This window comes from Channa argus, chromosome 13 (assembly GCF_033026475.1).
Source record: "Channa argus isolate prfri chromosome 13, Channa argus male v1.0, whole genome shotgun sequence".
In the NCBI taxonomy this organism is placed as follows: Eukaryota; Metazoa; Chordata; class Actinopteri; order Anabantiformes; family Channidae; genus Channa; species Channa argus.
Genome location: NC_090209.1, coordinates 11,122,019 through 11,147,382, shown reverse-complemented (window position 1 = coordinate 11,147,382; position 25,364 = coordinate 11,122,019). Strand labels below are relative to the sequence as shown.

Here is a 25,364-nt window from a genome sequence, read left to right as displayed (position 1 = left end):
GGGGGATCTAAATTACACTGAAAGGAAAGGAAAAAGGCTGGCTATAGGGTGTCTAGGATAGAGTGATGATGCGACACACTTCTAAAACAAGCCACCATCCCACACCTCTCATTGTGTGCCTTTGGGCACATGTAGCATTAATTGCTGCCTCCATAGAGCCTGCAGACTTCACACACTATCTACTGCTTGCATCAAAGAAACCACACGGTGAACTTAATAAAAATTTTATTCATTGTGTTCACTTCTCTTCCATTTTCCCTCTTTTTCTTCCTATTCCCCACCTTGGCCCCCTCTCCCCCACTTTTGTTTTCCTTTAGCTCCGCCACCAAAGAGACAAGAAAGACTTCTGCCATGTTTTTCGGCTCGACTTCCTTCCTGCCCAGAAGCACGAGTATCTCGTTAGTTCTCTCACAGCTAACATCTCTCCTCTATCTGCCAGGAGCAAAAACCTGATCGAGATGGGAAATAAAGAGAAGAAAGGGGGGACTACATCAAGAAGTTTGGTGGGTGAGACTCTCTGAAGAGCAAGGTGAGAAACTGTAATATCATTTAGTGACAGTAATTACAAATACAAGAGGCACACAAAGGAAATAATAAAGATGAGAGGCTTTTGTGTGAAGCTTTTCCCTTTGGACAATGTACACCTGAAGGGCCTAAGTTTCATCATAAACTTAGCACAAATCTAAGTACAGGCAAAAACATTATGCAGGATCACTGTTGCTGTGACATAGCACTACCCTGAATTTAAATCTATGGAAAAAGGTTTATAGAACGGTTGCCTAACTGAATATATTCCACAATTATTTACACTCCTTTCACCTACTTATGACAACTGAAGAAATGTGGAGTTTCAATTGATGCACTGTGCACCTTACCTTCCTTTAACTAACACCCACACCCACACACCCACACACACACACACACACAGAGAGAGAGAGGCCATCCATCAAAGCAGTGAATGTTGTTTCTTCCCCCACATGCCTCATACACACAGGTATAAATCACTTTGCCTGATTTTAGGGACCAGGGTTTAAATAATTAAAGAGCTTTAATTTATCAGGATTTAGCACCCCCTGACAGTAGGGCTGACAAAAGAGAATGCAAGATATATTGAGAAAAAAAAGTCATTATACATGACAAACACATACAAAAATTACACATTTTACCGGAAAGAAAACAAACATAAAACGAACATCTAGGACTAAGAGGCACCAAAGACTAAGGGAAAAGGCATTAAGGTTCTGCTCTAGAGCTACGTGATCTGAGTGTATGAAGTTTTGTTCACCCAAGTGCGCTGCAACTATATGTGACAATTTGTACTACTGTATATGGTTGTTTGCAACAATTACACGTGTTTGGAAAAACTTCAAATAGACAGAGACAGGTCACGTTTTGGAAGTTAAAAATGAAACAAATCCAGCAGAAACCAAACCAAGAGTGAATCTGAAGTTTTTTGTTACTTCACATAGTGTCAAGTTTGGAAGCATACAATGAATAACTACAGCATGTTTATTTTTTCAAAACTGTTGGTAGTGATAGTAAAAAATATAAAAACCAGACACTAGGCAAAAAGAAAGAAACTACACTATTACATTTAAAAGTTATCACTTCATCAAGTGTAGTTGGTTTTACAGTTAAAACTATAACAAGAAATGTCGCCAACAACTTCCCAAAGACCAATAACATTTGTGTGCTAATAAATGTGAAGAAGCTCTATTAAAAAAAAAAAAAAAAAAAAAAAAAAAAATTAATAAAATAAAACCAAAAGAACACATTGAAGAAAACAATAATTGAATTAAATAGGATCAATTGTGCCTTGCAATAAAGTCACGAGGCAGATGTAGGGGCCAGCAATTATCATGGATGGTCAGAATGGTGGAACTCTACTGCCCTCCCATGGCCATAAACATTGAAATAAAATTACAAACACAAAAAAATTCAAATAAAATGACACTGACCAGTTATGACACACAGATGGTTTCCTAATTGCATCTTTTTCGTTACTGGATGAACTATTAGCCCTATGAGTTTTGGAAGTCAGGAATAGGATCTACTAGCAGGCACAACGACATAAAGGAGAAACATCACAATAAAGCAAACAGCCATTACTGGCTTTGTTTGGCCCTCAAGTTATTAATTCTTTCAAGTAGATCTCTGAAAACAAGAAACACACCACAAGCATCCTGTCACTCTCACACGCAGGCACACATACAGCATAAAAGACACAGCTGCTAATAAACTCAAGAACTAAACAAACAAGAAAAATGTTCTTTTTTTTAAATCATGCACTGTCACTCTTGTGTAGATTATTATATATATATTATTGTTTACATTACTTGACTGAGTCTTCACTGAGTAACGTTTGTTGTTTGCTGGCAATAGTTAGCCACCTAGTGGTCAAACCCTCTTATAACATCAAGTATTGACAACAAGGAAGTTACAACTTTGAAACGTTTTGGCTGTATGACACCATGTCATAAATAAACAGCTTAACAAACATAGCTTAGTAGATATTCTACAAACCATCAAGTCTAAAGACTCAGTTGAGGGGAAGATAACAGATTATCACACCAGAAATACAGTATCACTCCTAAATCAGACGATACAATATGTTCTTTAACCATATTGCGTGATTTATTTTCTGAATAATAAACCTATATATTCATGATTACAATACCAATTCCCAGTGAAACTGATCACCCACAGTAATACAGTACCACCATCCTCATGATAGATGAATGATGATACTGTGTGTTGTTCTGCATCAATTTCTCCTCAGTTGAATTGCTTTTTACACTTCAGTTGTCCAAAAGAGAGCGCTGTAGAGCCTCCTGGATCATTGTGTGCTCATCTGTGGAGTAGTCCTGAAAACACAAGGGTGTGTGGCGAATTAAAAACAAACAAAACAATTTAACGTATCAATATCATAAAAGAGAAACTCTAGATAAAGGGTGCCAACCTTAGTCCCTGGTCCTATCCTACTAAAATCCCTGCCCAATCCACTACTGATTACCTGGATCAGGTGTGTTAAGTCAATCAGTAGCTAAAAGCAGTGTGTTGGGCAGGGATAGCTGGAAAACAAGCAATGGAGAGGCTGTTGAGGACCAAGGTTTCCTATCCGTGCTATAAAAGTGTTTAGGGCCTTTACTTACAACAAAGGTATCATAGGAGAAAGTGTGTCTGATCTTCAGGTGCTGAAAAAAGTCTGCACTTCTGTAGTTAGGGTCCCCCCAAGGCATTGAGGCACAGATGGGGCACACCTATAAAAGAGTAAAACGTTAATGAACAAACCCCAAACTGTGGTTAAATAAGAACATTGTGTGAAGAAAACTGCTGTATGTACAATGTAAAGCATTTTTATTACCACTTGACGTGCGTCTCTAGCATGCTGGGAAGTGCAGTGTTCAACCAGGCCGTCCTGATCAAGATTCTGGCAGGTGCAGTATGGGCAGGTGAAAGTGTAGCGGTTTGGCACAGAACTGTGGGAAAGACAATCGTATGCCATTTCTACCAGGTCTGCATTGGTGCATTTTCATTCAATCATTTTTTCTTTTCTTCTTAGATAACGGATAAGTTGCAGTTTGGATATAATGGAAACAGAGTTGCTAAATATAATACTGAGAAGTTCAGAGATTTGATTTCTTGATATTTGCCTTATGTGTTTATAGCCTTCTAGCAAAGGGATGCCAGTAAACCAACTGTGTTAATTAAACTTCTTCTCCAAATTGACACAATATGAAATATGAAAATATATTTTTGTAAAATATATGCTCCTTTGTTTTGGCTGCCAGCAACACATCTCAAAAAAGATGAGACATGTCGACCACAGTGTTTTATCCCTATTTTAATAACACCAAGTGTTTGGGAACTGAAGAAACCAATTGCTTTAATTCTCCTCTAAAACTTCTTCTCTTGCTTAAATAGGATTTCAGCTGCTCAACAGATTTTTTGCTTCAGAAGGTGCCAAATCTTTTTTATTGGGTGATAGGTCTACACTGCTGGCAGGCCAGTTTAGCACCTAGACTCTTACTATAGAGCCATGCTGTTGTAATACATGCAGAAGGTGGTTTGGTATTGGCTTAAATAAAAGCTTCCCTGAAAAAGACATTGTCTGGATGGCAGCAAATGTCAGTCCCTCACGGATTTTGCAGATGTTTTTATCACTGTGGCCTAAAATATCTGATTTCATACCCTTTTCTATAAAATTCTGATGCTCATTCCAATGTTTTTTATGTTTTAAATTAGAAAAGTTGCACAATACACATGGGGGATTGGTTAAATTAATTCTTAAAATTGTAAGAATCAAAGATAATGGCTATTGAAATAAACAAGTCAGACTGTCCCCACCTGAGTGCCACCGGGGGGCCAAATATCACAGTATTGTAGTATTTACATTCAAAAACAGGCTTTAAATGATTTGCAAACATATGCTGCTAATATTATCTGATGCACTGCAGAGCTGCTTAATTACTGTATGGGCTCAAGCTGCAGGCTGACAACACAAAGTTGTTGTTTAAAGAACCAGTTTAAGGCTTCAGTTTCCTTGATCACATCAGATTGGACTGTAAATAAAACTGTAACAATAATACAAATCGTAATAACATGAGTGTTTCATTTAAGGACAATATTTTGTCATACTTTTTTTGCCCATCCCTAAATGCAGAGCTGTACCAACAAGCTCAATACTTGAACTAAATCTATTTACTATTTTTTCACATGTTACAAAATATTTTAATTCTTTTAATTTGAGTGCCCAACTTCGGTGTAAGGTACACGGTATTGTATACAGTAGTGCAAACATATAAAGATCAAAAAAGCAACATTTCAAAAGTAATATTTTATTTGTTTATAATAATAAAGAGGCAATGATTGACAACCAGGCTTCACAGAAATACTGCAAGACACTAGCACATCTAATGTTATGGAAAGGGCTTAGTAAACAATAGTATAGTACTTATTATGTTGTAGTATGTAGTTATAAATAAAACTAAAAAAATTAGTAAGTTAAGAGATGAGTGGCAACATGATTAATATTAATAATGACCTGCATTTACAAGCTTCGAGTGAGATCAGATTGAACTTTTGCAACAAACATTTCATAACCTATTTTTATCCTTGACCACATGTCAACAGCTGCCAGCTGTTACAGCTCTTGAGTAAAGGAATGTAAGAATTTTACAGATATACTACTGTCCCTATTTTTCATATGTTTTCCAAGAAGAGTTTTCAAGGCCTTGCTTTGAACCATAAAAATGTCATACTATACGTGGAATTACAGGGAACAGTGACCGTGTTATGTTTGTTCATGGATTTGTGTTTCACCTGATAATGGCAGGCTGGCTCTGGGCAGTGGTTCTCACTCCCTCCTCAATGTACTCCTGGTATTTTGAACAGGCAGCTGTGTGGCTTCTCATCTGAGAAAGGCCAACCTAAAAAGTGGAAAAAAAAAAAAAAGTATGACTACTATTACTAATCAATGTCATACAATTGTTAGGGATCAAGTTTTGATTATAGTCCAGATCAGAATCCTTCAGTATTTGGCATATGCTAATACTGAGTTGGATCCGATACTTAATAGGTAAAAGCTGCTAGTTTCCTATATTTTTTATTGTAACACCCCATGAAGAAAATAAAAACACTTATTGTGAATAATAACTATAACTTCTCTCCATTCTGAATGTGGTTTAGGTCATCTGTCCATGCTGTAGAGCTCCATAGTTGTTCAAAAACCTTTTTTTTTTTTTTTTTTTAAATGAGTCACATCTTGGAAAGATTTTAATCCACCGTAAAAAGAAAAAACCTACAAAAAAATAGCAAGAAGCCTCTTATAGTAATAGTATATCCCAGTATGTCTTAAAAAAACAATTAACAACTGCTGATGACAAAAGGATTGTGGGAGCTGTGAAGAAAAACCCCAACATAACAGTCAGTGACATCACCAAATACCTCCACTGAACAGAGGTAAAGGTGTCACGATCCCTCATTTGAAGAAATCTTCATACATAGAAATACAGAGGCCTTACCATAAGATGCAAAACCTTCATCAGCAAGAAAAGTCAGAAAGCCAGGTTGAAATTGTAAAAACGAGAGAACCACAAACCACAAACATTCTGGAGATCAAGATTAACCTCCAGCAAAATAATAGAAACGTGGAATGTTCTATTCATGACCCAAAGCATATCTGTGAAGCACAGGTAGGGGAATGTCATTTCCTGTTCCTATATGGGCGCTTCTGGAACAGGCTTATACATTTTATTGATGATACAACATATGATAATAGCAGCAGAGTAAAATGAAGGGGTGTTCAGAAACAATTGGACTGCAAATTCACTAAGCAATACAAAAAAAAAAATTAATAATTGCGCAGAGCTCCATTATGGGGCAAGACAATAGTCCAAAACATGCTGCCAGCTTAACAAAAGAATTAATCAGTGGGGTAAAAAAAGAAGAAAAAAAAGTCTTGCAATCTTGCTGACAAAAAACTTGCTACAATTAGAATAATTAACACCATGTGAGCACTTATTTTGGTTTATGGCTGAAAAAGGAACTTCCGCAAGTTGACTGTAGACAACAAAAACATATTCCTACAGGTCTGTGTTTTGTTAGTTTAACAGCTGCTTAATAAATTGCCGTTGCCCTATAGCTTTACCGTTGTCATAAAAACATACCTGGGCTCCACATCCCTTGCAAGCTGCCACAGATGACTGGATGAGGGCCTCTAGATCAACAGCTTTAGACCAGTGACCCAACGTGGCCCGACATACAGCACAAACAGGCTTCTGTGGACGCAAACACTCCTGCAGACAACTGTGGCAGAACCTGACAAAACAACGATGAACAAGGTGAATGAAACTGTGTTTGCATGCAAACTATGATGCCAGTTTGGATCATTCCAAGTAAATCATATTTAAGACATAACACAAGACATCTGTTTATTTATTTCAGCCATTATTTTTTGTTCCAACATTGAATATTCAGATATGTTATGTACCCCAGTATCCTGGTTTTTACTTGAGTACTCCATTAAGTAGATCCAGTAAGCAGTATTAAACTATTGATTCTAGCTCTTTCACTGCTGCTGCATTGTAAAAGAAGTGTGCATTCTCACATAATATTTCTAGCTCCACTGGATTACATGGCAGCTATGCTCTTTGTTTATATGTTGTCATGATGAATTATAATATCAGAGCTCAATAGATTATGTTTGTAGTAGTAATTGCATGGGCTACGTCCTGCCACCCCCAGGTAGCACATCGAAGTTTAAATAAATAAATAAATAAATAAAACACAGGGATTTGGCTTTATCTAGGTTTCTAAAATCGGGTGCATGTGGTCAGTTTTAATTAGACGTCTAGTGAGCTGAAAGGGAAATCGTTTTACAAGTCGCTCTACCTGATATTAATAGGCTAAAATACGCTATATATGAGAGATTGGATGCATTATTTTGCTGAAATATCGCTGTTAAATTCTAAAGTAGATTCCTGTAAATGAGATGGAAAGTCCCCGCCTCAAGAGGGCGCAGGGACTTGTAGTCCTTTGAAGTGGTTTGAGGAGTTCAAGTAAAAGCCATTTAAACTACAACTCCCAGGTGAGGCCTCCTCTTTGATGTAAACAAAACTGAAACTGATTTAACAAGCTGGCATTGGTTTACTAAACATTCAAGTGAGACAAATAGAATTACAGAGTTATCACAAAGGCAGACAAACGCGTGGTCGACGAGCTGTCACTCTGGTGGCGAGGTGTGTTTAAAACAACCATTACCCCCATTGTTTTTGCCTCGTATCGGAGCATCGCTGGTACTTAACCGAAAAAGGCAAATACTCACGTATGCCCGCATTGTGTTTTTACGGGACTCTCGAAAATTTCGAGACAAACTGGACAGACGAATTCTGACACGTCGCTGCTTCCGTCAGAGACGTTTTTCTTAAGCTGTGCTGCGTTAAACCCTCCAAGCATCGCCATTTCTTTTCTTCACTGAGTCAGGCCCTCACGTTACTAACCGTCCAGCAGCCGTTCACGTACGACGTCACCGGCTCCTGGATCTTTTTTAAGCGCGAGGGCGGAGTCAACAAGTGCATCAAAACCGCTGACAAGAGAAGCGCTCACTTTTTATTTGATTTAATTATACTAATGTATATTGTTTTTAAAAAGTCAGTCTTTAAATCTCTGTACAGGACCAGCGCCAGAAACATTTGTCATCTTCCAACACTTGGAGATCTTGTACAGTTTTGTCTGTTTGTTTTTTTACTGGGGAAGAAATGTATTGCAGAATATTGCAAGTAATCTAAAACAATTGGAACTAGTGGTCTATTTTAATAGACCACTAGTTCCAATTGTTTTATTTATTACTAGTATTACTTATTACAATTGTTTTATTAAAATACTAGCTAACGGTAAACAGTATAAGACTCAAATATACAATCAGGCAGATTTACAGTAAGTGGGACAGTAACTGACGATTAGTTTATTTATCATCCACATGAAGATAAGGGTAAAAAAAAACTTTGCCTGTACGATTTCTTTACTAAAACTACTACTAAACTAAATAAACTAAAACTAAACTGTTTTCTCTATGTCTGAGTGATGCCTGCAAAAACCTTTCTGTAATCTTTGCTTTGTCATAGATAACCGAAAAGTAAAAATAGGTCCTGTGAGCTTGCAATTACACATTTGTATCTGTTAATCATAATTTTAAAATCAATATTTTATTATTGGTACATTTAATGTTGTTACATATATCTATATGTAAATATAATGAAATAGAAACTGAAATTCTGAACTTAAATCTCATATCTTTTAAAATGACTACAGCAAGACAAACGGAAATTAATTTATATTCCAACACCATTGGGGACTGTATAAGTAGAAAAAGGAGTCCTGACCTGTTCTTTCTTTTTGTGTGTGTACTGCACGTTAAGTGAATATCCACATTTACCTCTTAAATGTCTAAAACTTCATGTCTTCGCATACTGTGCACGTCCCTACACACGCATACGCAGCTTTGGACATTCTGACACTTTTCCTTTTGCACATTTAACTGCAATGAAAATTTATTCTCAAACAATCTACATACTATAACCCATAACAACAACATGAAAGGATATTGTTTCAGGAATTAATTATTTATAAAAAACTAAAAAGTCTAGTTCTAGAAAAATATCAAGAAAACTTAAGGCAAACAAAGCACATGACCAAATTTTGGACTACCACAAGAAAGGGTCTGAATTCTTTAGTAATTTCAGTTTTTGATATTTTATTAATCAGTAATAATATGTAAAAATGTAGCATGTTTATGCTTAATTTGGGTTTGGGGGTAGTGTGGATATAGTTGTAATACTTTCCAAAGCGTCTGTATTAGGCTTTGCATCTCTTCCTTCTTAACCACGTGGGCCACTGATGCTGAGGACCTGTCAGAACCCAGCGCATGCGCGTTGAGATGATGGGAAAATCCAACAGCTGAGGAGGCGTAGTTAGCCACGGCTAGCCCTTTTTAAAGGTAAGATCAGCGTGTTATGGTGTTTTTAAGTAAAAAACTGTGTGATTTAGCAGTTTAAACAGGCGAAGACGTTGTCCTATTTAAGCTGTCTTATAACGACAGTATCTGTTTAGATAAATAATTATAAAATCGAAAGAGATTTTTTTCCTAGCGTTGAACCGCACTGCTAGCTACAAATTGTTAGCTAGCCAGCTGCGGTGAAATGGGCGTTCACTGGGGCCCATGCCAGTGACAGCATCGGGTTGGTTGAGCTTTAAGATTCATGAAGAATTGAAATACAAGCTGTTCTTAGAGGGCCTCGCATAGTTTTATTATTACCCTTGGCTGACTGCTTTTGTTGAAGTAGATGCGCAGTAGTAAGGCATTGGGAGTGTAAGCTAAAGCATGCTAGCTCTGTATAGGAATGGTCGCTACGGTTGATCTGTGAGTGAACTAGAATACCCGGGCAGCTTGTCTGTGAACAGGAATCTGATCCTTATCTTTGCTGTGGTCTAACCCTAGCAATAAGCTTGAGCCTTAATCAGTCACCAATGTGTACAATTACCGTCTGATTTTGACCTAACTAAAGTTAGCTACGTACTACTACTGTTTACACGCATGCAGGTTAGTTCCAATAGCATCTCACATTCTTTGGCGCAAACAGGAGCGCAATACAAAATACATATGCCTAATGTTATTAACTTTAAATCCCGATCCTATTCATGTACACCAATTCCCCCTGTCATCTATCTTAGCAACCTACTAGACTATACGACCGATATGTGCGCATCCTCATAATTATCCCAGTCTGAAAACGGTCACAGTTACTCCAAATAGTAATGTTTTTATTTATTTTTTTATCTCCCTCCTATCAAAACCATTAGAATAAAAACTACTTGTGGACCATGGTAAAATTGTGTTTTCTTTTGTACATAATTCCAACTCAATGAGTCTGCAGAAATTTCTTTCTGCATTTGTGTGCATGAAGTAAGAGCTTTGCATTTTTCTAATTATCTCCTTTTGTCATTACAGCTTGGATATGGCTCAGAAGATCCACATGATCGTGAATATGCCTTCATGATGAGTGACATTGAACTCTACACTTGCTGAAACCACAAATGGAATTGATACCAGCCTGCATAAACGGCGCATGAAGCGACCCCATCTTGCATGACATAGGTCTTTTTGTCTGGAAACAAGTCAAGCTTCGAGCCAATCCCGGAGATGCCCATAAGAAGGCATCACTACAGGCTGCACCCTAGCTACACCAACTGAAATCAACAGACAACTGGATTTCTTGTTGTGACAATGTGCTGCTGATTGGACACAAAGTCTCATTCCTTTTCACCTCTCTAAAACGTTATTAATGTCAAGTGTGTGCCAGTGTGTACAGTGAATAATGATGACCAAAAATGATGCTTGAATGTGGCATCACGGTGTGGGGTGTGTTAAAAGGGGTGAGACTCTCTCAGAAAAATCTAACAGCTGACTGATAGTCTGCTGCCGATAATGGATGCCAAGTTAAAAGAGGACTTGTTCCGGAGGTATGCGACAGCACTAGAGAGGCGTCTGGAAGAGGAGGGAGAATATACGACGCCTGGAAATGCACCAGAGGGGGGCAAGAGCAGACACAAGGACAGTGAGGCCCTACTCTCCACAGCCACAGCTTTGTTAGGAGCCTACCAGCCAGATCCAGGACAACGTTTCCGCATGGTTCATTTCTATGAGGTGGTTGAGAACTCACTCCGCTGCCAGAGGGGGAGCAACCTCAAGAGCCTAGAGAGAGCCTTCCACACCCTGGAAACCATTTGCACCAACCTCTTGCTTTTCCCGTGGAAGAAGGAGTTCAGATGTATAAAGGTTAGTTTAGTTTATAGATGGTTGTAGTGGAGGACTGGTGGATCAGTGGTAGAGCATTTGGTTGGGATGCAGAAGGTCGAATCCCGCCCAGCCATCAAGGGAAACCTTGGAGCACGGATAAAATGGGAGGGTTTCAGCAGGAAGGGCATCCAGCGTAAAAACCAAATCAAGGTGCGGAACACATTCCGCTATGGGGACCCCTGAAGGGACAAGCCGAAAGCTGTTGAGTTCATAGATGGTTGTAGTATTTATTTATTTATTTATTTATTTATTTATTAAAGCTGACATCAACCAGTTATTACTTAAGATGTGGTTTACAAGAATCAATCATCAGCTTCCATTACTACTTTCCCCAGGTGTTTGTATTTGCTATATATCATTACGGCACAGTTTTAAAGTGACAGTGAACACCTAAAAAAACATAGTAACTTTCCAAGTTACACATTTCATTTAGTTAATTTAATTAGTAGAAGTTTTTAGTGCAACTTTTTGATCAAAGTAAAATAAGTTATATTCAAACAAAAACGGGGAATGTACACTGGAATGTTCATATGTTTTTTTTATTAATTTGTGTGTGTATATTTAGACATCTTTATGCAATGTTTTCTGATACTGTAACCATCTGTGATTTCTTTTAACACAGTAGCTAAACAAACACACTTAGAATTATATTATATCCTGAAGAGTATGTGAGGTTTAAGTTGTTTCAAATGATACATGGTAATGATGATTCACCCTTTTCTTTTTCAGACATTTACTGGCCCATATGTGTACCATCTGCAGTCTGCCATGTCTGATGCTGAACTCCGATCTCTAATGCGCACCATTGGCTACACATGTGACCACGATTCACAGTTTTATTTGCAAGAGCATTCAGGAGGCATAAATCATCTCCGCCAGTTATCTTTTGAACTCTTCCTTGCCCAGGCAGAGTGTCGTCTTCTGGGAGAGGTTGTGGCTCTGGCCCGAGGTTCAGCCTCAGAGCTGGAGGCCCTGGAACTTCGCAGAGGTTGCAGAGATGATGCAGCTGGTTGTGCTGAGGCACTACGTAGACGTGACAGCCTTGGGGCAGATATGGCTCGACTGTCTGTACGGCCACTGGATATAGAGAGGCCTCATGCCCATCACCTGAGGCGAGGTAGCCGGCCATCTAAGTCTGTGGATGTTACAGATGGGGCTGGTCACTGGCACGCCGCAGTTAACAAGCCTGTCTTGAAGGCGTCCTTGAGCCTGAGGAAGGAGCCTCTTTTTGTCGACGCAGAGGAGGATATGAAGGATGAGATCATCAGGCCCAGCACCTCAGCGTCTCTCTTCTCTGTGGCAGCTCCACCATCCTATAGCCCTGTTGCAGATTTTTTCCCAATTCAGTCACCTCCTTCAGCTGATGCCTACACATCCTACCACCTCTCCTCTTTGGATGAGATTGACTTGTACACTGAGAGAGGTGTTGCTGGGACAGGAGGAAGGCAGACCCCCTCTCGACCTCCATCCAGAGAGCCTCGGGATGCAAGGGATGGGTGGCTGCTCAAAGCTCATGGTAGTGTAAAATGTCAGGGTTGTGGGCTGGGCTGCTCCAATATGGCCTCCTGCCAGAGGTGTGACATGATTCTCTGTTCTGCCTGTCATGATGTGGACCCCACCCCTTGCTGTGGCCTCCAGGACTACCACCCAAAATCTCCACGTCCCATTGATGGATACATCCCCGTCAAGGAAAAGCTCTCTGTCTACTCTAATACTCACTCCCACTCCCATCTCCACCCACACCCCCTGACACTGACACATTCACACTCCCACCCCCATCCTCACCCACAAATGGTGGAAAAACCCCTCACGTCCGCTAAGCTGTTTTCAAGCAAGTCTGTTGCGTTGACAACACCAAAGGGAGTCAGCAGTGAGCGAATAAGCATGGGTGGATCAAGATGTGGGTTTTGCAACAAGCCAAGTGCATCACACACCTGTGTGAATTGCTCTAAGGTGTCATGTGACTCATGCATGGGCTTGTATGCAAAGGATATGTGCACACGAAAGAATCCTCAGCACAACTTTGTGCCCAACCATCAGCTCAATTTCAAATCTGGCACCATATCTCACCTGGTGTACCGATGAATCAGGCAAGCGGAATATATTTGTTTATTGCTAGAGTCTGCTCCTTTTATGGTGCATTCACACATATGGATACAAAGTACCTGGCAGTATGTACCGTACCGTATGTTGTGTTGAGCACATTATTTACACACACTGCTTAGACTGGACAGTTGTTTTCTCACATATCCAACAATTTTTTTCCACATGGCTGTTTTTTGTATTTGTGTAAAGCTTGATTTATATTGATGCATCAATTCTACAGAGGCTACGCCATAGGATATGCAAGTCTACATCATCTACGCCGTATTGAGCACTTGTGGAATTGCTTCTGTCACACTGCAGTTACTTCTGTGATATGGTATTGTGTTTTAATTGCCACTGTGGTGAGTTTTTTTTGATGTTCTACAAACAATAGTGACCGAAACTGAGCAGATAATGTTCAGTCGCAGCTACAGATGAAAACCAGTTAGTTTTACTGACATTACTTCAAGGCAGGAAGGATAGGAGACGCCAGAGGGGATGGTCCATATGACCACTGAACGGAATGAGGCAGAGTGTACCAATCACAGTTGTTGCAGTCTGGCTTGCTTTGACGTGTAGGGGTCTCAGTAGCTTCCACAACTATGCAGAACCTACTTGAGACCTAATGCTTAGATTTGATGCATGAGTATAAATCGAGCTGAACTTGTTACAGACAAGTTGTAGAGAATTGGGAAGCAGCTTTTCTCATCATTCTGTTAAAGGTTCTTACACATAGTGGTGTGAGGTAGTAAGCAAACCTGCACTTTGGTTTCCACTGGAATCCAGACTTTAGCTATAATCAGTGATCAACTAGCTTCAAAGTCTGGTCTCATTCACAATTGGTACCAGGTATTGTTGGCCCAGCTATTGGAATCTATATGTGTGAACAGCCCGTTAATCCATGGCATAGTCTTGCACTATTGCTTTAGCTCTGCTCTTGCTTAAATAACTTTATTCACTATCTTCCCTTTTATCTGATGGTCTTTTCGCACCCTCTGACCCCTTCTTGAACTTTGTACATTTTCTCTAATGGTCATGTTGGTAGGGCCCTGAATTACACATGCTACAGAGAACCATATCTTCTGCTCATCTCTCTGCCTTGTACAAGATCAGGCCCATTTCTTCTTTCTTTTGCCTTGCTACCTGCTCTTGAGTAGTCATGTGATGTTGTAGCGCTTCCCAAATTCCTCAAGTTTTGTCCTCTTCGAAAGGGAAACAGGAGAAAAGAGAATTTAATTCCTTTTCATCTTAAATGAATTTCGTCCAAATAAATATATATTATTAGCCTAACATGTCAGCTAAAGATTCCTCTAATATATAAATATATATATATATAAATATATATATACACAGTATATATATGTGTGTGTGTGTGTGTGTGTGTGTGCGCGTGTGTGTGGAAAAGATGTCTGAGCTTGCATTGTAAAAAAAGCAGATCTTTTTAAACTTGAACATAGTAGGGAAACAGAGAAAAACACTGGAAGTCAGTAAGTCAATAGTATATGTTTTTGATCTCTATTCTCTAGAACAGTGTGAGACTGTTAATGGGCATGAGGTCTGGCATTGGGATTTTGAGGGTTAATTATGTCTGTGGGTGTGGGGTGGGTGATATATCAACGGGACATATTGAGACAATGGTCAGATGCCATATATTCTATTTAAAACATTATACCTTGTAAATGAACCCTCAATTGTTTCTGGTTATATGACTGGTTTAACTGCTGCTGTTGACTTGAGATATTATTGAAGATTTGTGGTATTGACTTCTTTGTGGTAAATAGCCTGTTGAGTTGTGTCAGTTCTGAACCCCTCACCCTATTCCTTTACATTACACTCCTTAAGCCTCCATCATCCATGATGTTGTGGTGCCCCCTTACCAGATCAGTGGTTTCTTGCCTGTCAGTCTCAGGCATTGTCACAGGAAGTCTCATGCTGGGCCACAAACCGAGTCATTGCAGTTCTTGGACAGTGTGTGCGCCTGTTAATTGGTTTTAGACAGTATGTAGGTGTATACTCTGACATGGTTTCCGTCTACCTCAAAAGGCTTCAGAATATTCATGAAGTTTGGCGTTGTGGTTTCAAACTAGCCCTAAAAACCTAAGAAGAAATATTGCATTTATTACATTATACTCTATGGTTTCCCACTTGTTTCTTTTCTTTCTTTTTTTTTTTTTAAACAATCTCTAAATCTCTTAAAACTGATACAGTAACTATTAAAGAATAAAAATATTATTGTTATTTATTCACAAAGCTAATCCTGGGTTTTACATAAGGTTTTCTGTCTTGTAACTTTTTTCAAATTCTTTATATATGGGGCGAACACAAAATACACGACAACCTGTACATTATAATTGAGCAATGCAACAAATTCTGTCTTTGTGAAATTGTTAAATTTGATTGATATTGTCCGAAAGGTGCTAAAGAAATTGTATTGTCATTTCTGAACCTGTATTTTGTGTCAGTGGTGTATGCCTTGCATAGTACTTTTTGCCCATTTTGCGAACAGCTTACAGTTTACAAAACATGACTATAGGTTCAAAAGTGACAATAGAGTTGAACTGGTGCCTTTCTGACAGTGTTAATAACACGTAACATTATTTGCATAACAAAATCAGTATTTATGAAATAACTGTTGCAACATATCTTCCAGGGATTCATGTTGTTTTCTGGAGCCACTTGTACAGCGTAGTGATTTCAAGTATTCAGTCATTTGTATGTTTAGTGGTGAATTTCCAAGCTTGTTAGTTATGACATGTTGTGTTATTTTGCATAATTTAACAGCCTGAAAGCCCCCTTCGAGGCCCTTCTTTTACGGCTATATTGGTGCATGCTTTTAGCAAAGCTTCTTCAAGCAAATTGCAGTATGCTGTGACATTAAGTGAATTCATTTGTATGCCTTAAAGAGGCCTCACACATAAATAAACTCTGGGGTCATAAATTTAGAAGGTACCTTTAGTGATTAGGCTTGAATACCCAATGTAAGAGGAGAATTAATGCAGTATTTTGCAGTTGATAGCTACTAAGGGCTAATTTTAAGTCACATTTACTTAAAAAGGGGAAATAAAAGAAACATGTTGGCGTTATTTTGACAGAATGTTTAGGCTACTGTGGCCTTTAGGTTCTGTCTAGAATACCCTCTTAATGCCTTAAGCTCTTTCAGCTGTCTTATCATAGAACATTTAAAGGGTTTTAATATAGTCATGAGTATTTTTTTTTTTTTTTTTTTTACCAGCCTGTAGGTTAGACAAGTTTTTGCCAAATGACATGAACTAAATGCATGTGACAGCTAAGGAATCACTGAGCTATTCAAAAATACACAGTAGTATGGATTAATCACCACACAGGCAACATATTGTATCATGCATACTAACAGAAATACACATGATATTGACTTAATACTCATCAAGGTCAATGTGTGTAAAATAACATTATTATTATTATTATTATTATTATTATTATTATTATTTTCTTTTAAGGAAGCCAAATTTGAGGTGTATTTTGTTTGACAGATTTGCCTAAAAACATGATCTCAGAGAATCTCCATCATCCAGGTCATGGTTCTCCAATTGCTTTCCAGAGGCACCTGGATTTGCCTCAAGCTTGTTCAGATTTAAAGATGCCTTTCAGATGAAAGTTGAAAAGTCTGCACTGAGTTGCACTTTTGGATGTGCAACTATGGATGGCTGAGAAACTTGGACATCTGACCTGATACTTCTGCTCATTCCTTCTCTTTTAAAGAGTTTGTCTTCATGGTGTAAAGAAGGGATGATGTTAGGATTTAGCCTAAATGTTCTGTGAAGATATTCCAGGGTCACATTAGCTAAAATGAGTATAACAAAATATTTGAGTGACCTTAAGGGAGGTGTGCAATTGTTTGATTGTTTTTTTTTTTTTAATCTAATGAACTTCTCTAAATATCTTAAATATTTATCACAGATATATTTTAGTTGTTCAGTTGTGTTCATTGCAAATCATACCAGCAACTAAGATGACTTTCAGTCAAGTTTTCAAGTTTTGAGCCATGTTGCAAGTGATCATATTGCCAAATGAAGAGCAAATATCGTATTGGAACGGAAAACAATCCTGTGGCTTTCCTGGATGTACAGTTAATGTATCATAAGTCTGTGGTTTTGCTAAAGTTTAGCCTTGTGTCTGTAGATGCTGGCCTTTCAAGAAGCCTCGAAAGCATCATCAACATAGATACCTACCTACCCACCATGGGGCATGAATTTAACTTTGATCGGTGGACTAATTATTAGTGTTCGTCACTACAAAGGGCTAAACAATCTTCAGGGCTGCTGCTAAGTTTGTGGGCTCTGTTTTAATCTTTTTTGGGAAAAACTAACTTGTCATAGGTAAAGAACTAGGGTGGAGCTTACTTTACATTCATCAGTGTGTATGAATTGCTACCTATAAGGAAAAAACTACAAAAGACCTATTTTTATTTAGTGTCATGGAATACATTGAGCCATTTGAACGTGATTAATTTAACACACACCGGACACACTCGATTCATTGTGGAAGTCAGTACTCCCCTTACCTCTTGTGTGGTTATCTTAATGATATAAACAGTGGTGATGTAGTTAGGTAGCCCCTTCACCATGCCTAAACTCCCTTACCCTTACTCAGCATGCTTTGTACAAGGCCCAAACCCATACCTCTTCTCCCTCAACGCTACATGTACCCTCACCCACCGTCCACCTCCCCTCTCCCACTCCACCTTGGCACTGAGGTTCATTGCACAATGTCTATGTGAAGGGGAAGGGACTGTACGATCAATATGCGGGCATACATGAGAGTGGAAAGGACAATTGCCAAAATTGTTGATCGGTGAAAAAAAATGAATATGAAAAAAAAAAAAATATATATATATATATATATATATATATATATATATATATATATATGAGAAATGTAAATGAGATTTTATAAAATAATTTAAAGAATAAAGTTCTGGAAAAGAAACTGTTTTATGTCTTGGGTTTGTGGGTGATTGAAACTGTTATTCTGCATATTTAACAAAGAGAAGTAACCCCCCCCCCCCTTATCTTCCATGCTACAGCCTTGATATTCTCACCATTTTCAGCTAATGGGGTTTAATTTACCCTTTTAGCTCACTCAATCAGGACCACTGTACCAGCTTTTGTAAGGTTTGCAGGCTATTTAGTTTTGATGATTTTATTTTCCATGTTTGACCAGCAGATGGTGATAAATACCCAAACATAGTGTTACGGAAGCTGAATGAAACACCAGCCCTGTTAAAAACTTTACATGTTCATCTGAATGACAGAGAGTTTTAAAAGCATGACTTTACCCCATTAATTTCTTACTTCTACATTTGATGAACAACTTATCTGAAAAAAGAAACAAAATGGTTGACCTGAAACAAACTTTGCATAACATGGAACAAAAACTAAGAAATTACTTCAGTTCAATGTAGAACCAAATTAATCAGTTACCACAAAAGGAGGATTTAAATGACACCTTAACTAACGGTAGGTTTATTACAGCGTACACACAGTGTGATTATCAGTATGTAGGTTGCTCCTCATGACTTCAGTCTGACTGACAGGCAGTAGAGTTTGTAAACTTAAAATATAAATCTTTAAAAAAAAAAAAACTTAAAAATAATCAATAATCAATAGAAACTTGTTAGACGAAAAGAAATACAGGAATGACATTTTTTATATAAACCCTACACAACAAAACTCAGTTCAAGTGGGTAATTTGAACTAGATGTTTGCTTAGAATAAGTTTACAGAAGTTTATTTTGGCTCACAGTACATTAACAAATGTGAACTGGCATCTGGAGCTGATCAGTAGTTTTAATAAGCTTCTATATTGAGTCAGATTTTAGACCAGCGCCTACCTACAACAAACTTTTAGATGTGAGAGAGTTGTAGCTGTAATTATCCATAACAAGGGAATAGCAGAGATGGAAATCAGCGGGTCCTCTGCAGTGACAAAAAATATAAATGCTGAGTTAGTGCCAGTCCCTGTACCCTGCATCATCTGTTTGTCTGGGACATGTCAGAGTTGTGCTGACAAACAGCCTTTACCAGCCTTGGGGAGCATAAGCCAAACTAAGTAAAGAACATCAGCATTCAGCAGGAGAGCAAGATGAGGAGTGATGGCACTGTTTAGTCTTTGAATAAAACCACCAGCAGTCAGAGAAACTCTTACAATTAAAGATGTACAGCATTTGTTTATGTATTTTGACAGTACACAATGCACAAAGCCATGCATTTGTCATGTGTCTCAACTTTACTTCTATTTTCTACTTTTATTCAATGTATCACCACAATGCCATGAGATAAAGAAGGTGAGTTTTGGAATCTGAAAGCATGTTTCTTTTTACCACAGCAATTAAAGATAAACTACATTTCCCACATGCAATCAATGACAACATTACCTATAACACTACACACGCACCTAAAATAACTCACACACACACTGATGCTGAAGAGCTCAAGAACAAAGCCGAGAATTTGTGTGTGTTCTTGATGTGATTCAGTTCCGAGGATGCCTTGTGTTACTAGATAACTGCATATTGGAGAACAATTGTGACGGTGTCTCTCCCCATATGTCACTTGCAGGGCGACTCACTCTCGTCTTGTCTTCCTCTCTTGATCTTTTATCTTATTGGTCAATTGACCCTCAACATTTCACTCTCAATAATTAAATATCTTAAATGCCACCCATGAAATCGCGTTTTATCTCAAATGCTCTACAGTACAGTATATCAGAGCTTGAACAATGACACACTATGAATGCACACAGCTCCCCATGACAGATATAGTGTATGCAAACTCCAGCACTTAACCATTATGTTTTCTTTTTCTAGCTCTTGTTCTCACAAGGCAAATGTTATTAGAGGCCTTTGCCCTGTGTAATTCTGCTACACTCAGAGCCTGAAGCTAATATGGGCTTAATGATTTCTAATTAAATGTGCCCTAGCCTTCCCTTTACCTTACATTATTTTTAAGCTCCATACTACTGTTGCCATCGCAAAGACTCTATCCAACCCTGTGAAGTGCATTTTCTTTTGTTTCTTTAAAAAAAAAAAAAAAGAACTGGATGACAGCAAGCAGCAAGCTCTGATAATCTTTATCCCTGAAAACTGACAATGCATGTGGTAAGTAGTTTCTTATAGGACAGATACAGTTGTAGATATTTTAACTCTCAACATGTAAACAAGACAGAGCAACCATGTGAATAATACATTCATTATGCTAAATAGATTGTGATTACGACTGATGTTATAACTGGTGACTTTTATTCTAATTACCATCTCATCTGACTGCAGCACATAACAAAATTGTACACTACACATAATATGTCTGTATCAAATCTCCAGATTGAATTTTGATAATCTATGTAACATATTGAACAAATAATCATGAAAGTCAAGTGACATATTGCTTTAGCACAATATTTCCATGACTATTTGATGAAGTATCTGCCCATAATATCGCTGGCTGTGGTAAACATTGTGTTTTGATTCAGACATGTAATAAACTGTAATGAACAGAAAGATTTCATACGGATGCTGGTTATAACACATAATGTCAATCTGCTCTGTTCTTCCAATTTCACTATTTTTTAATACATATCCAAAATGTCCATCTTTGGTGACTCCTAGTGATAGTCTTAAAACTGTGGCAGACACCTTTCTTAAGACACGTGAATCCAAAAGAAAATGAAGTCACTGAAACCATCAGACGTTATGTTGAAACTTGCATGATGACCATGTAGCAGAGTGTATGATAAATCCACTGGTGTTTAAATTTGAGCACACCTCAGATTAGGGCTCACATCAATGCTCCTCAGAAGCAGCATACACATCTCAGCATCAGCTGCTTGGAGAAGAGAGAGTGAATTAAAGCATGAGCCGAACAACAGAACCAGGGGCTGTAAGGAATATTTGACCAAGAAGGAGTATGATGTTGTGCTGTATCATGTGGCCTCCACTATGAACCAACTTAAGCCCAGCTGAGATGTGAATTTCAATTTGTTAGATCGCAGAGTAAGGGGATAGGAGGGAAGGCCTTGGAAAGCCATACCAAGTGACAACATCATGGAGCTGGTTAAATGCCAAGAGTGTGGAAAGCTTTCATCAAAACACAGGTTGGCTGATTTGAGAAATCCCAACTATGATTTATGTATTGCTTAGCATTTTCTCTGCTACTACTACTATATGAGCACCGTTGTTTGCTACTTGGATTTAAACTGATGTAATACTCTGTCAGACTCATAATTCATTTGTCTTATTTTCAAATGCATGCTAACCCATGAACATCTACAGAATCCGAAACTACTCCTCGTGGGACTGTTAGGCTGAATTTATAATTCAGCGGGAAACTGCTTACCTCACTACTTTTTAGACTGGAACAAAGCCTATATGTGATGTTGCCAGAGGTATTTAATTAAAATAATTTATAGAGATTACTGCATGTACGGGCAGAAATTCTATCAACATGTGTCACTCACAAAACAGCCACAACCACATCAAAGGAAATGAATTGAAAGAACAAAAAACAGAGCTGGTTTACAAGGGTTGTGCTGCATAAGGGTTTTAGCAAGCTATGTTCTTTGAGTGTTAATCAGAGAAGCAGAGCTTTTAAAAGAGAAGCATGTCTGTCCAATCAACTCTCTTCAGAACACATCCTCTGCTTTTATTTGTTAAATCTGAAGAATTTTTGATTTGTTCATCCTTATGCAATAAGTGTTTTTCTTTTGACTGGAGTGTTTTATTTAAAACACGTATCTTATTTTTTACAACTATAATATGAAAAATTTGATATATTAGCCTCAGTCTATCTATGGTTCTGTGAATACAGTTTTATGCTTACTTCCTATTATACATACTATAGGCCCAACCATGAGTTGAAATGAAATCACTATATACTTAAGTACACTTTTTTTGTAAAATTTTACAAAATTTTTTAAAATTGTGTTACATATACACACAGAGTCACGTGCGTTTCTTCACAGGCAGCCTGAGTCTTTGTGCTTCACCATTCTTGCTGACACATTGATCTTTCTTTCTGTTTGCTCATTACTGTTCATTTAGTTCAACGGTTTTCTGCCAGCCTCCAAAGGTGCTGATCTGCTGCAAAAGAAAACGCATAGCCCTCCATTATAATAGAGTGTGTGTAGTTTGGGTGCAGAGGTTGATGCTAGAAGATCATGAGACATGCTAGCGTCATTAAACTCATGTATTTCATTTTCTCACAATATACAGTATATGTTATACACCAATCAGGCATAACATTATTACCACCTGTACAATTTAAGAGAATCCAAAACAGTGGCTCCGCAATGAATTGTACTTTTACAAAAAACATTCAGAAAGGTGATAATTCCACTATGTGTTTATTATTGAGGTCAAAGTGGATTATAAGAAGAGGTGGTATTTAAAATTAATGAGGTGGCCAAAACTTTAGATGTAAAAGTAGAATTCATGGTGGAGCCACGGTATAGGATTGTTGAAATTGCACGAATGGTCAAAATATTATGCCTAATTGGTGTATATCTCATGGTGGTAGACAGAGAGATTCATATTAAATCTTGTTTCTGCCACCCTTATACCTAGGTTGTTTAAGTGGATTTTTAAACATGTATCATAAATAATGAATAAGTCATGCAGCCTACACATCATGTTGTGCAATGTAGATTACTCCAGCATTTTTCTTCTAATTTCACAGGTAAGAACATTTTAATATACATAAGAAGATATTTTAATCACGTAAGCAATGCTGATTATGATAATAATTAAAAAGAGAAAACATAAAAGTGCTTTAAAATTGGTTATATAAGACCTGCATTAGGTAAAAGCTGAGGTAGAATGTAGAACATGCTAAATGAGTGTTTTTTTTCTCTCTTTATGTTTAGGAAACAGACAGAGAATGTTTGTTTGGGCTGCTTGATGGAAAAGGGCCAGTGGAAGACGAATAAAATGATGAGGAATGATGAGATGAATGAAGTGCATTGACTCAACAGACAGCAAAAATAATTTGTGCAATATCCTGGGAAATAAGAAGGAACTAAAGGACATAGAACCAGGGGGAGTTGAAGATCAGTGTGAGCCATCAGCAGAAAAGCTGAGTGCAGTGTTTCACAGAAGTGGAGTGAGCGGCCGACATGGGCGTGTGACAGAGTGATATGAGGACTGAAAGTGACGGAGAAACTGAGGCAGGAAAGAGAATGGTGGGGTGAAGAAAGAAAGGGTGGAGGAAATATATGCCTCAATGAGTTTTCTTTGAGCCTGCATAATTGGCTCTTCTAAATTGCTCCCAGATGTGAATGTGAGTGTGAATGGTTGCCTGTGTTTGTGTCGCAGCCCTGTGGTAAAGAGGAGACCTGCCCAGTGTCCGGTCAACTCAGGTCTGGCTCAAGTTTGGTAATCGTTGGACACCTAAAGTAGTTATCAATACTAGAATTGATTATATTGGTAAGTATTTTAAGTATTTTATACTAAAAGGGACTTAAAGATGTAAGCATAGATAAATGTGTTTGTGATTTTAAATGTGCAGATCACTCAGACTTTTTGAAAAGGTAGGGGACATACCAGGGCATCAAGTACTGTACATTCTTAGAGATTAATTACACATTATTGATCTGTTGCCTTTTCATATTTTTCTCTTAAAATATTAAGATACTCTATGCAGCAAATTGAAGTGAGTATGTGACCATGTAACAAATAGTTAGATGTTGACTTTTGATGACCCGACTCCAAGTAAAGAAAAGAAACAATGTGATACCAATGGATGTTCTGTTATTCAACTGTCTATTCACCACGATTAAGGTTACAATAACATCATTTAGTTAACACTATTTAGTTTTATATTTAATATTGACTCTCCTCCACTATCTGCTACCACTACTTTGCTTTTTTCTCCTCTTCCTCTTTTTTTGCTCCAGAATTATAACTCATCTTAATTTTCATTTCATTTTTATTAGCTGGTTTTCGTTGTATCGTTAGACCTGTTTGTTTGCAATGAATCATGTGCCACTTGCAACGGAGTGAGAGCCAGGGTCCCCTTAGGGGGCTTGTAGTGTTGCTGCAAACTTTCCAAAGAAGCTAGTGCTGTAGATAGTTTAACTTTTGTCAGCCCTCGGGGTCCCCCTACTGGCCTGGGGCCCCAAGCAGTTGCCTGCCTTGCCTGCTGCCAAGTAGCCCCTCTGCTGATACAGAGATCATAGTGTTGCTTTTAAAATACTTACACTGCATGTCCCATGTATTTTTTTTATTATTATTGCAGCTTGTTGTCATTATTTTCTGTATACTGTGTAGACTAACAAATGTCTAAACTAAAAATGTAGTGTGTTTACAACCGTTACCTCATTTCAGCTGACTTGCTTAAAAAATATGATACATTAGATATATTCTTGTTCACTGTACAGTGTGCATCTATTCATTTATTTTGTCAAGTGTATTTTACTTTTTCCACAGGTTCTCTGCACAGGACTTAGATTAAACCCTGTAATTGATTACACTGGCCGCGCTGCCGTGTGATTGTCAGTGGTGCTTGGTGGGGAAGACCCTTGCCCTAGTGGGGGGTTAGGGAGACTCACCTCAGTGTCATTATTGGCTGTCAGTGTAGAAGCAGCCTCATATGACTGCTGTTCATGCTCCACAAGAACTCTGCAGGTGAATCTGGTTTAATGAGGTGCTGCCCTCATTCTGTGGAAATAGTTTGCAAGTGATCAGTGTGAGGCCTTTCTCCATACAGACGATAGTACAGTACATGTGTGAATAATTGGCCTTTTTTTCAGCAGACATGTTGATACAGTATGTCATCATAAAATTCCTTTGTGAAGGAACATGCAACCATTTTATTATTTATTATCGAGAATTTTTTGCTCAGCAATTCATGACAGGGGGACTGTGAACCTGCATGAACAATACCAGGACCCTGAA

The 25,364-nt window shown here is 38.1% G+C and overlaps 2 protein-coding genes across 3 annotated transcripts; one reads left to right on the top strand and one right to left on the bottom strand.

Moving 5' to 3' along the window:
* Positions 1 to 1,029: 1,029 nt before the first annotated feature.
* On the bottom strand, positions 1,030 to 8,021 carry rnf114 (ring finger protein 114). Its single transcript, XM_067527931.1, has 6 exons — positions 7,826 to 8,021; positions 6,669 to 6,819; positions 5,323 to 5,429; positions 3,365 to 3,479; positions 3,153 to 3,260; positions 1,030 to 2,864 (listed from the first exon to the last, which is right to left on the bottom strand). The coding sequence occupies exons 1-6, from the start codon at positions 7,960 to 7,962 to the stop codon at positions 2,799 to 2,801; spliced, it is 684 nt and encodes a 227-aa protein (XP_067384032.1). The 5' UTR covers positions 7,963 to 8,021; the 3' UTR covers positions 1,030 to 2,798.
* A 1,373-nt stretch (positions 8,022 to 9,394) lies between these two features.
* spata2 (spermatogenesis associated 2) lies at positions 9,395 to 25,030 on the top strand. Of its 2 annotated transcripts, XM_067527258.1 has the most exons (4): positions 9,395 to 9,496; positions 10,508 to 11,335; positions 12,086 to 13,446; positions 23,336 to 25,030. In XM_067527258.1, the coding sequence occupies exons 2-3, from the start codon at positions 10,985 to 10,987 to the stop codon at positions 13,439 to 13,441; spliced, it is 1,707 nt and encodes a 568-aa protein (XP_067383359.1). In that variant the 5' UTR covers positions 9,395 to 9,496; positions 10,508 to 10,984; the 3' UTR covers positions 13,442 to 13,446; positions 23,336 to 25,030. The 2 variants fall into 2 exon arrangements, with proteins under 2 accessions (XP_067383359.1, XP_067383358.1); XM_067527257.1 differs by lacking the exon at positions 23,336 to 25,030 and having other exon boundaries at positions 12,086 to 17,342.
* Positions 25,031 to 25,364: the final 334 nt, after the last annotated feature.